The 16,032-nt window shown below is 35.3% G+C and overlaps 1 protein-coding gene across 1 annotated transcript; it reads left to right on the top strand.

The window, feature by feature from the left end:
• Positions 1-4,359: 4,359 nt before the first annotated feature.
• On the top strand, positions 4,360-13,597 carry LOC149420821 (acyl-CoA Delta-9 desaturase). The gene is made up of 5 exons (XM_089635125.1): positions 4,360-4,471; positions 4,785-4,915; positions 8,273-8,478; positions 11,400-11,585; positions 13,282-13,597. Exons 1-5 carry the CDS (start codon positions 4,423-4,425, stop codon positions 13,595-13,597), a joined length of 888 nt encoding a protein of 295 aa, XP_089491251.1. The 5' UTR covers positions 4,360-4,422.
• The last annotated feature ends 2,435 nt before the right edge of the window (positions 13,598-16,032 follow it).

Below are 16,032 nucleotides of genomic sequence, written 5' to 3'. Positions count from 1 at the left end.
TTATCCAGCATTGTTATGAAAACATTTTTTAATAAATCTAGTTTCTTGTCGGTTTTCGCATTTTTCTTATATAAAAGTTAAAGCAAAACGTGCTATTGTTTCTCTATCTGCACAGAAGACTGAGCCATAGAAACGCGCGGTGGGGTACAGCTAGTAATTTGTATAAAAATAACGACAAACAATTGTAAACATTGACAAAAAATAACAAAGACAGAACCTACTTTCTTCAATAAGAAAACATTGACAAAAACACAAAATAGAAGGTAGGCAATTTAACCAACACAAAGATTTTGAACTTCTTCGTTTATTCGGTTCTGCTTTGATCGTGATCATTTTATTTCACCTGCCCGTATAAATTAAAGTCATTTTATCGGCAGTTAGAAATGCCTCGCCTGCATGTGCATATGAAGACTACACTTAACAATTCATTCAGGTAGGTATATCATACGTACTTCCATTAATGGGTGATTATTTAAAGACCGGCTCGTTACCTGACCCCTGCAGCTCCAAACCCCGCGCCACTGCTCTTGGAAGTGTCGTCTAGTTAGTTATCTTAATGGACAAATCACTGCAATTATTAAAACGCACGTACACCCAAATAGGGCGTTAAAAAAAACCTCTAGGCTTATGTCATCTTGGGGATGTGTGGGGGTCTTTTTAGGGAAAGGAAGGTGAGCAAGTTCAGGGAAGGAAAAAGGTATGATGGTTGGGTAGGACTCTGAGGATCAATGTGTCCAGGAGTGATGGACTTATGAATCCATCCCTTCCACTACAGTGCAAGGCGATGGGTTGAGAGAGAGCCCAGTTGGAGAAGTCAAAATGTATCCATCAACCAGTCTCTCCTGATCCGATCCGCCACTCTGTAGGTGTGCAAAAGGCATCCGCCGCCAAGACCTAGACAAACCTCACTCCATGAACTCTAAGTCACAAAACGTAGTGAGCCACTTGTGGTGACCTATGTGCAGGGGTGTTGGTTATCCAATAAATGGTTCCCGGGGCGGCGGAACCCATACCCATCTCCTAAATTACTAGTTCAATCCCGTCCGATATACAATATTCAAGGGTCGGTAGGTGTAACATAAAAATAATATTTTATAAGATGTATGAATGTGAATGAAGCAACTATTGAATTGAGTGGAATTCTTTCTTCTAACTAACTCTGCAGGTGAATGACCAAATTTTTTTTTATATTAATTTAAATGCCCTGGTGGGCTTTAACATGAGGTTTTTATTTTTAAAACAACAACAAAATAAATAACCAAAAACTTAAAAAATGAATATTATACATTATACACATAATTTTCCATTTTAATGTTCATAATATAGGAAAACAGAAAAAAAACAGTTTTATAAGTGCAGATGGCATAAAAATAATAGTACAGGTTTATAATACGTTGATAATATACATTAGCAATGTTTCGTTTCCCTGATATCACTTTACAACCCTCATTATTTTCTTTCGTATCTGTTATATACGTATTTTTCATTTCTTTATCAATTCTCAAAAGCACTCACTTTTAATTATTTATTAATTTAATACTATCCATTTACATCCAAATTTACAAATGTCTAATTTATTATAACATAAATTCATTCATTATTACTTTTTTTATAACTTAATGAGTAGAACAGCAAATTGAAATATTTAAGCATTGAAAACGATATTAGCGACTGTCAAAAGATAAATTAAAACAGAAAAAGATATATAGAAATTGAACCAAGAATTGGTTAGAATAGAGCCCCGGCAAGGCTAAGGTACTGGATTGAATTCCTAGATGGGACCGTATCTTTTTATGTTTCAAATTATCGTTTGAGAGTCGATTATCTATATATTCTTCAATGCATTATTATATTTATTTATTACTTTACTGTATTGGCTGTGTTCTTTCTTGTAGCCTAATTTCATTGCAATTTTATTTGAAAAATATTTTGGTAATAGGTTGTTTATTATGTCATGTATAAATATCATAGCATTCAAGCTCAGCATCTATTTAATTGTAAGCTTATTTAGTTACTTTAAAATGAAATTTTGGGGAGTTTGCTATTATTTTTTTCTCAGTCGTTTGATAAGAAAATAATAGAATTTATGTAACACCAATACCTATTATTTTATGTTTGTTGCTTTTTGGGATGTTATACCGTGTCGTACAACGTCCTACTTCTTAGGCCAGCGTTTCAAGAGTCTTGCAGTACCCTTTGTCAAGGTATCATCAAAGACAATATCTGCCATGATGAAAAGCTCTAAAGAGCTGTTGTACGAAAATTTGTCTCAATAAAGAGGATGTAGCATAAACTGGGTTATCACTTCAAAAATCATTTGTATATATACAGACATACTTCTAGTCATGTACCATCTCTTAAGCTGTTATCAAGTGATCTTAAACCACTTCAAAGGGTCTGCAGTACCTCTACTGTGTTCACCGAAGGAAGGGTGCACTCATTCCCCGTCCGTAATATTTACCATATTATTCTATTAATACCACTCCTATACCTATATATGAAACTGCTTACTGTGATTTAAAGCCATCTAGAAATCACCGCTTATTTGTAGGTTCTGTTAATTTGGCAACTTGTGACAAGCTAATGTCAGGTAAGTGTATTTCTCTGTAATTGGATGACATTACATCAGTTGTATACGAAATAATACCCAACTGTGATGTGACTCAGTTGTTAGCGCAGTTGACTCCAGCCCCTGGGTTGGAAGGTTCAATCACACTAGTGTTCACACTGTCCACAGTTAAAATCTTACATAAATTAAATTGAATACAAAGAATGATACATTCATATTACAAGGTATTTAATGATACTAAATATCATTATTTTAATCACTTTTAATGAAGTTAGTTTTACCCCGAGGCTGTCAATTTGTACGTGGTATCGGAGGACTGATTCTTAAAATAGTTTAATTTTGTATGTAGGTAAATGACTGCAGTCGTGTAATACCATTCAATTGTGATGGTTGTATATCATCGAAATTGTCAACTATGCGGCTTAGTGAATTTATAAAAATGAAAAGATAAACCAACAAAAGTGTTCATAAATTTATCGTATATTAATTTAACCCATTTACCTATTTTTGAAACGTGCGACCTTTACATGAATTATATTGCACCATTGGCAAATTCAGCATTCCTCGAATTCAAGTCAAATTTGCAAGGGCATCAAAATTATGCAGTCAATTATGATTATTCAATGGACTGATTAACAACTTGTTAATTCTGCAACTAATGAGTATTTCGACAACGTCGTGAGTTGGATGAATCTGGAAAATTCTCGTCGCTACGAAAACAGTTCTTTGGCAGAAGTCAGTTGTTGGTTGCAGGTGCTTAAGTTCTATAGTGGATTTAATCGTCAAGAGGTATAGCTTTCACTTTTATGTTTTTGTAGGTATTATATTTGGTTGCTTGTTCTCGGTGATTAATCGTTCGTGCAATACTGTCATTCAGCAAAAACAGTTTTATTTAAAATCTAAAATTTCTGGAAACCTGTTTTAAAACGTCTACAAATAGTGGTAATGGAATTTTTCAAAGATATTTGCCCGTTAAATAAATGCCCGTTCTTGAGTCAATTATGGATATTAAATATTTAATTGCTCGTTTATTACCCATGAAACAACTAATTAATTAACTAATTAATTTCTATAAAGTCGAGTGATCACATTAAAATATTTTACACTACACCTTGATATATTTATTCCGTCAAAAACAACTTTGAATCACATAAGTAGATAATCTTAAAAAATAGTGTGCAATTTTCAAATCTGTTCCAATAATTAATTTCATGTCTTCAAACAATTTTGTGGTAATTTGTTCGAAATTCTTTGTTACGGAAATGGGATGACACTTTAGTGTGCCAACCGAAATAAATTTGAGGTACACGTATTTGTATTTGAATAATAAGTTAGCTTCCCTGTATCGCTTATTGTTTCATTTGTGTATTCGTACCTACGAATCAATACAAACTGAAATTGCCTTTTGAAGCTTTGTATCTACCTCTTGCGTGTCCCAAGGTATTTATTTAGCACATAGGGCTCAGTAAACCCGCTTGCCATTTACAGCAGACATACGAGCATCTGGCGTCTTTTTATTGCAATAATGTATCTCATTGTTAATTTCTTTACTTTGCAGATATTTAATCATGCCTCCTTACGTCCCGGGCAGTCAGACGAGTACCCTGGTGCAATGCGAGGGTGGTTTCACATCAGAAGACACCACAAAGCAGACTTTCACCTCTGAAGATGAACCAACTACGTCCACCGCAGCTGCCTCTGTTCCTAACAAACCAATTCTTCACCCAATGATAAAGCCAATTCCCAAAGGTTTCTCGATATCTGATTGGATCAAAGATACATTTGAATTCGAGACTCCGCTGATCTGGGTGAACATCATAGCCATTAGCCTCTATCACATTGTGGCGGTTATAATGTTCGTTTTCTTTTGGTTGGATGGGAAAGTTCTCACAATCCTGTTTGGTAAGACGTTTTTTTAAAATTTTCTTCTTCATATGATTGGATATGTTGATTGTGGCTAAATAGGTATTATGATAGAATTGAGCCATTAATTAACATTTGGTGTCCTAAAATGTAGATGTGCCCTTGGTAACAGATATAGAATGAACACTCTTCAATATTGTTTATTTGAGAATTTGAGATGCAACAGCGGGCCTACTTTTGAAAATAGATTGTGATCAATATGACGTTAAGATTTTTTTGTTTTATTTTTTACTTACAGGTAGCTAGAATATTTTGATATTCGTAGAAGTTTTACAATGGTCGTATTTTGCAGGATTCATGGTGGGAACTATGGGCGGTTTCGGAGTGACGGCGGGAGTTCACAGGCATTGGTGTCACAAGGCGTATAAGGCCAAGTTACCTCTGAAGATCATCCTCATGATTTGTTACTCTGTGGCTGGTCAGGTAAGGATTGTTTACAATTATTTCAATTTCTGTTATGCACTTATAGTTAAGGTATCATTAGTAAATCAAGTATTGTCAGGTAATTCGTAACGTGGGAATAATTATCTATTATTTTTAAATAGGTGTATCATGAACATTTCACTTTACATAAATAATATCGTTCCACTCTTACACCCTACGGCAGCAATTCTTGTACCTTGCAAATTGAATAACTTGAATGGTTAGGACGATACTCCTTTTATATATATATATATATATATATATAAAATCAAGAAACCAATAACCTCTGGAAGGCCAAGGCAAGTTGCTTGTCGAGATAGTCTATGTACAAACTTGAAAGCCGTAGTGCGACCTTTCCCAAGGTTTTCCACTGCGATACATTACCCGATACCCTACAGCTTTAGAAAAGTACTGGTGCTTTTCATGGGTGTGAGATATTTATATACCTGGGCGATCCAATTAAAATCCTTGCATGGATATTCAATTATAGTAATAATTCTGATAATGGCGGTGCGTGTGCACTAAATAACAATTATTAAAATACCCGTGTATAATTTTTCAATTAGTTTTTATAATTGCTTGACTTTCACTATTCTTCTTAACCATCGATTCTAAGATAAAATGAAACTATTGAATGTATTGGTGACATGATATGTCCTGACATAGATAAAATTTATAGTAGATAGGTACAGAATTACATTTCAGTAACAAATGTACATTGCATTATTAGTAGATTATCGATACTTAATTATTAGCATTTTGAGTTTAAGGATATTTATATGTAAATGTCGATATCAGGCGTAAGTTCATTTAAGAGCACAATCATTTTTCCGATGGGCATTTATTTACTAATGGTACTTTAGTTCTGCATCCCGGAACAATTGTCTGGGATATAAAGGGATTTTTTCTAAAATTTCTGGTTTGCATTTGTGACTGTTCAAGGAGTTATAGCCCATTATCAGCAAAGCAGCTTTCCGTCTGTTGGCAAGGCTATTGATTCCCGGCATTCCAGATAGGAGGCCAATGAATACATCAAGGGAAAACACTTTCTAAAATATTGCACACCAAGCTGTACAATAGGAAGCGAACCATAGCAGAGTTAGAAAATTGCATAGATATTGTTTAGAACAAATCTCAACATTTTCAATGATATGAAGGAAGATACCGGCTATGAAGAATGTCCTGATATACTCATAGATGTCCTTGATTTTATCTTAGTTTCATTATTAGTATGTGATACCGTAAAAGATTCTAGTGACTACGGTATTCCCGATTTGGTCGGAAGCTGCGATTCAAGTTGAGAATTAAATGAAATGTGAAGGGAAAGGGTTCAGATTACAAAACATAGTTTCCAAGTAAGAAGTTGGCTCTGAATTGCAGTGCGTAAAATAAGAGAAAATTCAAGTGTGTACTTGTTTAAGCTTCTGCAATGGCTTGCTATTTATTTTTAATTTTATTTATTCATTTAAATGTATTTATCTTTATTCATGTTTTTGTACGGAAGTTTTTACATGATTTTAGACTACCATACTAGGCAGGTACATGCCCGTGTTATTCCTTTCAACTTCTTTTTGTAGTATCCTTGACTGGGTCTCGCTGGGTAATAAATTTTCTCTTTCTCTCGATGCAATAACGCACATGAAAATTGCTTATGGTATGGTATTAAATTGTTATTTTATTTTAAAAATAAATTTCTTATATTGCACGAGCGATGTAAATTTGTATCAGTTTTTGTTTTAATACACAGCTTCGTGGTTCATTGGAAACATTTTTTTGAGTTGAAAATTGAATTTTTACCAAAAATCGCAGTCAGAAAAGCTTTGCAGAAGAGACTTAGAAAATAGATTTCTACGTCACCTTTATGATTTTTCGTGTTTCGGACAGGACGTAACCCTCTCCGTACGCCTACTCAGAAGGCGCTGAAGAAGTTAATATTATACAGCCTTGATTGCCGTTGACCTCTAAACGTTGTTTGACATTGTTTTAGCTGTGTTAAGTGTCCAGATCTGCTAGAAAACTCAGGTGCCTCCCAACCTTCATTTTTAAATCTCCTACCTATTACTTCTCTTTTAACCTCCCAGCATTTCACTATTTCAATAATTGAGCAAGCACTGGTGATTCCACTGGCTAAGGCATACGGTTCATCACAGAGAAAAATGAATATTGCCAATTTCTTATGAATCTCTTCAGATTATTGGAATTAACAAGTTTCCTCATAAACTTTTACTAAATTTCTGATATGTCATCATGATGTCGGAACACGTGTTCATGAAAATCCAATTTTTTTTCGTGATATATTATCAAGGCAAACGCAAGGAGATTTGCTTTGCATCCAATTCAGAACAGAGGCATGAGATCTATATTGTGCTATAGCATATACACTAAGATAAAAACAATGCAACGCCAACTCAATATTATAAGTGTTTGGCAAAGTTTAGTCTATAAAACCCTAGTATTTGTTACGAGATTATTTGCTAAAAAGTGTTAGTATTAATAGTACAGTTCATTGCTATCCTACAAGAAGCTGAAAAGATTTTAGACTTCCTTGGACAAATTAAACACAAAACAATATTTATTATAAAGGATGTAAAATGGTCAATGAACTCAAGATGAAAATTACAAAAATGGTTTGCAAGGGAGATATGTAAATTAAGCGAAAATGGTGAAAAATTTTAATAAAACACGACTCATTTAAAATAGAGCAAAAATCTCTTGCCGAATGGTTTAGTTGCATTTAAAGATACATTATGCCTATGAATTAAATAACAGAACGAAATGTGTTTTTAATAATTTTCGGAGTTTACTATGCCATTTTTTCTATAGGGGGAATTACAAATAATTAACGTTTCGGCATAACAAATGTATAGATAGTATCTTCAAACCGAACATTTTTTAAAACTTTAAACTTAAATAGTTAAAGAGAAACTTGTTATAAATCGGTAGAAATTAAGAATTCGGGGACTAAAAGTCTCGCAGTTGTTCGTCGTTTGTCTCAATGTTTCAAGTCCAAATATTAGTACGTAGGTAGATAATAGAATATTATTATAGTAGTTTTAGAATTGAAATACATTGACGATTTTAGAATAGATATACACTGAAGATTTTAGAGTAGATATACATTGAGGATTTTAGAATAGATATACATTAAAGATTTTGGAAAAGGTAGATATGCAATGAAGATTTTAGAATAGATATACATTGAAGATTTTAGAATAGATAAACATTGAGGATTTTATAAAAGAACATTGAAGATTTTAGAAAAGATATACATTGAAGATTTTAGAATAGATATACATTGAAGATTTTAGAATAGATATAGGTACATTGAAGATTTTGTTTTAACTTTTTTTATTACAGAACACTATATTCGACTGGGTGCGGGACCACCGTGTGCACCACAAGTTCAGTGAGACGGACGCAGACCCGCACAACTCTAACCGCGGGTTCTTCTTCTCTCACGTCGGCTGGCTGATGATGCGCAAACACCCCGAAGTGCTGAAGAAGGGGCGCACCGTCGACATGAGCGACATCCTGGAGGACCCCGTCGTGCAGTTCCACCAGAAGTAAGTGCAACTAACTATCGAGCCGACCAAGAACAACTAACTGGTCAAGGAACTTCATTCAACTGACTTGAAGAATCATGTGGATAAATCTTTCGACAAGGAGAAAAATGATCCTGTTAAAAAAGTGACAGCATGCCAACATTCTGATAAAATATTAGTCATTCAGAATATATCGAGAACACGTGTTCTTTTCCTAATGGATATCAGGACGGAATGCGACAATATCAGTAAGTCATTCATAATTCTCATAAAACATTCGCTTTTGACTATGATTATAGGCCTGCAGTCCCATTATTAACAGGAAAACGAATAATTTGACCAATTTTTTTTTTTTTAAGATTTTAAAATTTTTTTAAGATTTCGAATTTTGGTAAATGAAAAGGAATACCAACAAAAAAAAACAACAAAATCCATTCCAGCTGTCATCCCATACAACGAAAGTGAATTTTCGATTTACGTAATTAAAAATTAAAATGCTAAAATTAAAATATCCCAAATGCAGTCAGATTCCTTTTATAATAAGGTAAATCAGAAGGTTTTATTTAAAAATATTTCATATAATCCTTGTCCAGCGATTCCGAATAATTACCATTTTTAATGACGTCACTAAATAAAAATGTCCGGTCCACGATTTTCCATATTTTTTTTATAAAACTCCACACTGATTGTTTTTTAATACAGTAACACTGACAGTTCCGTTGACTTTGACGTTTTGCATTTCTGAACGCTTTATTTATCGATACAGCGAAAAAAAATTATTATGCCATACGCAAGTATTTTTGCACAAAGAAACCATACAATATATTTAGTTATTTTTCACGGTCTCTTTATTTTTACGGTAGTTAATGAATGCATATTTAAACAATAAAACGAATAAAACACAAAACATAGTCCGCTCCTTGTCAGAATTTCGACAGATATTATGACGTGAAGTTATGACGTTAATTTGGCTTATGACACAACGGCCAATGATGCCGTACCGCAAAAATTAAAATTGGTAGATTTGGGTGAAAATTATCGGTATATTAGACACGAAAATCGGTAGAATTTCAGGATGGATTTATGTGGGGTATTGCTCACTCAGTACTGGATTACCCACAGTATTTTTTTCGAATCCACGAGGAGGGAGGTTGCTATAGAATTTCTGCGAAGAATTATTCACCACAAAATATCTAAATACAATTCCGAAATGTGATTCCCCACAATACTTGATACAAATACCGTGGGAGGGGGGTGGCTAGAGAATATCGTGAAATACTTACTCTCCAAATTAAAATATAGTCAATGGGGGGGGGAGGGTTTGGATAGGAAATTTCCGAAGAAATAATTCAGAAAAAAAACCATAATTTAGAATCTTTTCGCTGACTACGTAGATTTTCATAAATTTCGGTGGATTTTCAAATTTTCGATTGATTTTCACATATTTCGGTAGATTTTCTGTGAATATCGTTAGATTTTTGTCGAAATCGCTAGATATACCGAAATTTCGGTATGTATGATAGCGGCTTAATTTTTTTTCTTTTTCAACTGTATTTTGATTTTTTTTTCGCATTTACAAAAAACTTTTTTTTTCCTGTATTGTCCTTTTTTTGCGGCTTATAAAACGAAATGTCTTATTTCGCGAATTGAAATCGTCAAAAAAATTTCATGGTTTCAAAATTACGATTAAAATAATGAGTCGGAATGTTTAAGAATATTAACTTAAATCGATTTTTTTTAAACGTGGTCTAAGTGGCATATGTTCAATCTCAAACCGTAAATTAAACTAAGATGATCTAGATAATATTACTGATAATACGGTCTGGATAGCTCTCACCACAGCTCTCACAAATACTTAGGCCATTGGCCTGTTGTACTCTCTTCTCTCCCGTGTTTCACTTCCAAGGTTCCAAGTTGTTCAGTATTTGTTGTTTCCACAAAGTCCCTAATCTTACTCTTCTTATTCCATCGAGAATAAGCATTGGTATTCATTCTGTATTCCTGAGGCGGCGGTGTCTTGACAATAGTCCTACTAGCTAACTCCTAATTCCTTCAACGAAAGCAATCTTCCCGATATGCCTTCCACTTATATCCTCTGTGTAACTCTAAGGACGGTTTGTTTCTGAGAATTTTTTAAATTTCAAAGTTAATTTTCAAGTTCTGTTATTATTTCAGTTCTGTCAAGCAACTAGCCTATGATGATATAATAACAGAAATTGAATAGGACTTTCACAGAACCCGAAAACGAACGTTGAAATTTCGCACTTTGCACATTGAACGCTTTGAAACAACCCGTCCTGAGTTATCTGTTTATGGGGGCTTCATCGAAGCCCCGAATCAAGTTAGCCTCTCAAAGCAGGGTCCAGTGTCCAGAGCCTGCATGTACTTTAATAATATACAGCTACCTTGTACAAATCGCAATTGCGCCCCGCTATTGAATTTGGCAGCCACTTTTGGTCTGCAGCCCTAAACCACTAAAAAAACCCTTGACTGCGGAAACGGTCCGTTTGATAGATTCTCGTAATTTAACAAACGGATTGCAATCTTTGGAGCACAGGCGTCAGGTGGAAATGCTGTCCTTGTTCCATGGAAGATTATCAGAGGTAATAGTGTTATTAATCCCTTCGGCAACAGTATATAGTCGGGAAATACGCCAAACGCGCGCCCAACATTTGTACACGGTTGACACTTGTCACACGAGAAGGGGGCGTTTCTACTACTCGTTCTTGAGTTGCGATTTACCGGCCTCTGTATTTCTTCTATTTCTCTTCAACACCCGCGTTCACTCTATCCTCTCCTCAAAAGACCTTCCACACAGCATCCCTAAAGATGACAATGCGAAATTATTTGAACTGACTCAGCGTGTCTGGATCAAGTGATGTAGTGTAGTGAATTATAAAATAATGCGATGCATACAACTCATACTATTTTGTCTCCTGCAGATACTTCCTCCTAATGAAGTTAAGTTGCTGCTTCATCCTGCCCACGCTGATCCCCGTGTACTGCTGGAACGAGACCTGGATAAGTGCCATCGCCTCGCAGCCGGTGGTGCGGTACATCATCAACCTCAACTGCACGTGGCTGGTCAACAGCCTGGCACACATTTCTGGCTCTAAACCTTACGACAAGTACGTACTTTTATTTTCTGAACTACAATTCCAAAGCAGAACCGTGCTTGTTCATAATAATCAGGTTAAGTCCTAATGGTCCAAGCGATGACCGCATAATAACCCAACCAATTAGTTACATCAACCAAATGAGTACTGGACATTAACAGCAAATAAGATTAGTAGAAAACACGCCTTCTGACAGAATTCAACTCACACGGAGAAATATTAATAATCAGTAATGCTGATTATTAAAATCCTGTTAAAACGGGACATCAGGCCGTTTCCTAATAAAATGGTAGCACTTTCCTGAAATATCATACAAATAAAAATTATTAGGATTTTTATGAACATCAGCATCATGATAATACTTTCGTATTTTAAATCTAGTTTGTTAGTAAAAGTGCACACCCTTAAAAATCACGAAATCTGACCTTGTTTGTAAAGAAACACACATTATCATTTTCTCGTAAAAAATATTTTTTTGTAGATAGGTACTTTATCGCTTGTCTGAATTCTTTACACAATCAGTTCCAATTCTGAAAATGGCACTTAAATTCAAAACAAATCCGAATTCATTGAACCAGAGTCATAGACATACCCACAACCGAAATTAGTATGTTTGAATGATGGCTTTTACCAATTTCAAAAACTCTGTCGTAATATAATTTTATCAATTACGTTATTAAGTACTAGATTGGGTGTCTACGGTACTCTTTGACTTCAGTAAAGGCGGAATTTCACCTGCCGAGTGCTCGGCCGAGTCACGCACTTTGTTATTCGGCCGAGCAACGTATTGGAGAGTAGAGGTGATCACAATGTAGAAGCGACAGTGGGCGAGTCAGTTCATTGATATTAGTTTAAAATGCTGTTAACATGGTTTCGCGGTTGAGGAAAATAAGAAAAATTAAGTGAGTTTTACAATAACAAACGTTTACGCACTCCTACAAACTTGAGAAACCAAATGAGCAAGTGGAGAGCGAGTGAACTATGCAGGTGGTTCATACTCGACCGAGTCATTGGACCTTGCTTCTATCTACTGCCTCGCCTAAAGCACTCGCCCGTTACTAGACCAAGTACTGACTGTACAGATCACATCAGCCGAGCATTCGACCAAAGGAACTGTCTCGGCCGAGCACTAGGTAGGTGTAATTCAGGCATAAGGGTGTGAAGTCCTTATAGACAGAAATTTACAAAAAATTATCTTCATGAAACTTAACAGCCTCCATTGACTTCTCAGCAATAGGAACGTATGTACAAGAGGTGCTGAGGTATTTACTAGTACCGCCACCTGTCACTCATGGGTTTAACAGCATTATATTTTATAGTGAACCTTCGACCATTCGACCTTCAGTTGAAACATTGAAGGTTCGAATTTTCAGCGCATTTTTTAAATGAATTATATTCGGCCTGCTCAAAGTTCGGCTGCATAACTAAACCATACAACTTGCAATACAAATCCTTCTTTAATAGAGGTTTAATCCAGATTTGATTTCAATTAGAGACTCTTTATCAACTTACCAGACTAATGCCATACCTAATATAGAATTCCGCTAACCTTGTGATTGAATTTTAATCCTTAGTTTAATTTAAATATACCTGTTCGATCTGGATCATCCGAATTACATGCCTTTATGAACGAATTACTTAAGTTTACGATAGCACCATGTGAATTTCGCACAAAATATGGTTTAAAATTTACCTTTTTGACTTCCAGGAAGATCAGTCCAGTGGAGAATAAGACAGTGGCTTTCTTGGCTATGGGAGAAGGATGGCATAACTACCACCACGCCTTCCCCTGGGACTACAAAGCAGCAGAACTTGGAGACTATTCCCTTAACCTGACCACCTTCTGGATCGACCAATTCGCCAAGATCGGATGGGCCTACGACCTCAAGGAGCCGTCAAAGGACCTGGTCAGGAAGGTGGTAGAAGCTAGCGGAGATGGATCACATCCTGAATTTGGACATGAAGAAATCCCAGAATTTCAAGATGATGTGAATAACATAGAAGACAAAGAGAAGCAGTTATAAATGCAATAATTGTCTTCAAAAACTTAATAAGTATTTTTTTATAAGTAATGCTAACTCAATTTCATAATAATTATTATTTTTAAGGTGTTTTAGTCGCGGAATAAATTATGTCTTAAGGTATTTTATCATGTTTAGGAATTCTAATTGATTGAATTGAAAAGTGGTTGTAATCTTATTAAATGTGGTATTGATTCAGAACCGAGTTGATCAATCAAATTGTCACCAATACGAAAATTTGTTCAGAGGCTCAACGCTGATATAGTGGCTTATTACTCATCTTCATTCTGGTTCTGTTTGATAAATGTGGCCGTCAGTGAGCGTTACAAGCAAAACCAGCAATACAAAATTAAATCACTTGAATTTACTGAAAATTACTAATCATTTCGAGTCAGTGTGAAGTGTTTTTGTGTCCACATTCACAATTATTTAAAAGAGACATTGTATACATTCATCATTTCAAGTATGAACTAAGTTTAAATATTTTATGTGGGAGGAGTTGTGGCGAGTTCAGACCTTATTAAAGTTCACCGTGGTGAAAGCTCTACAGAAAGGAAATTGCATCTTCCTGTATTGAATGGCTTTGGATTGTTATTTGGAGAAGATATAAAGAAGTCTGACTTATTATGGAAATAAAATATAAGTGTGTTTATTTTACTAACATTTTTTACTTGTAAATGATGAAATGGGTGAGACGAAAAATAAATAAACCATAAAAGTAATATTTTTGGCAACTTTAAATTATTTATTTCATATTTGGTATTACAGATGAGGTACCTATATAGATATAGTCATCTTTGGCGTTCGAAGTTTGGCCACGCATATCAGAGTATCATCCGATGTGAGATTCTCGGGCATCAGTCGGTTACCAGCAGTTACAAGCGCTCGCCAGGCATAGGTCTTCGGCAATAACTTCAAAATGCGGACATACATACACGCTGAGATATTGTACAAGTAGTACTGGAAAATATAGGGAAAGCAATGGTATAACCTTTCATCGGTAAGTAGGGTTTACCATAATCAGTAGTCGAGTAAATTGACTTATTAATGTTAAAAACTCATGGAGCATTTGCGTGGCGGCGCGCGGCCGCCGGTCACCTTCGACTCGTTCGTTGAGTTACTTCAAGGTCGGAAAGATTCGGGCGACATCGACAGTCGCCACACCCAGCAACCTACTTCCCGCACGGGAACAATATTTCACAATGATATTGCAAAGAAGGTAGACTCTATTTATATATATTTCAATGGATATTACATCATATTTGTTGTAAGAAAATTTTTGTAATAGGATTATATTTATTTGAAGATTTGAAAGTGTTATGTGACAAAATGTACAAGTGTTATTTTTTTGCATAGTAAAGATTACAGTGTCTTTCAAAGAGTACCATCAAAATCTCATATATTGCAAAGGTCTTTAAAATAAGCACTCTGTGAAGTACTGCAGGATTTACACACCAATTACTTAAAAACCCATTGACATCAAAAACGCATCGATTTAGTAATCACAAAGTAACATGACATTTATTTCTATTTCAACTGTACTTGACTTGCACTCTTTGCCTCGCTCTTAGCCATTTGATCACTAAGTTCAGAAGGTTTTTTTTTCGGGAGGAGTGTTGAGTGTTGTGTCTAGAATGAAAAAGAGTTCAAGGATTAAGACGATAAAAGGGTCGCGGATGTCCAAAAAGACATGACACTATCAAAAAGCAAATTATTTTTCGTAACAATTCCCGTTGACCTCTCCAGGTGGACTTTCTCGACCCATCGCAGTGGGAAGGATGGATCCATTACTCGGATCATTAAAGACTCAAAAGGCAGTCAGCAAGCATAGCCAAGGGGCCTTTGGGAGGAAGGGGTTTTTTTCATACAATAATTAATTTTGTATTTGAGGCCAAAATACCCTCGAGCACATTTGGGGGCATATTTTGAAATTCGTGAATGAACCTACAGAAAAACAGTAAACCTCATAAAACGTTTCTTTAATTTTATTGAAGTACTTTAAAAGTTAGACATTTTCATTCACAAAGACACAGAAAAATCGCAGCAGGCGTTTTTTTTTCTAAGTCGGATGGCAAACCGATAAATGTTTTCTAAATTTTTGTTTTTCGGAAAAGTCAAGTATCTCGGGCCTAGGGGCAGCTAGGGGGAAGTCCGGCCTGACAGAAACGTTGCGTTACGTCCAAGTTAAAGTACTGTAATGATGTCTGATAAAATTTTAGTAAATTTCCAATACATTCTCACAATGTCGGAAGACGTGTTCCATCGTAATAATATAAAACATTTTCAATAAATTAGCAATACTCATTTTCCCTGTGTAGTTAGTATTGCGATTGCTCGGGCCCCGGGCCCGGGCCCTAAGATTTATACCTCCCTGAACCCCCCTCTAGGCGGCCCTCCATCTGAATAAATCAGATGTAAATAGAAGTAAATTAATTTAT

The sequence above is a fragment of the Hesperophylax consimilis genome, chromosome 9, assembly GCF_061612785.1.
Source record: "Hesperophylax consimilis isolate HC1 chromosome 9, BYU_Hcon_1.0, whole genome shotgun sequence".
Taxonomy (NCBI): Eukaryota; Metazoa; Arthropoda; class Insecta; order Trichoptera; family Limnephilidae; genus Hesperophylax; species Hesperophylax consimilis.
Note: the sequence above shows the minus strand (reverse complement) of the source record. Positions and strands in the feature narration are given on the sequence as shown.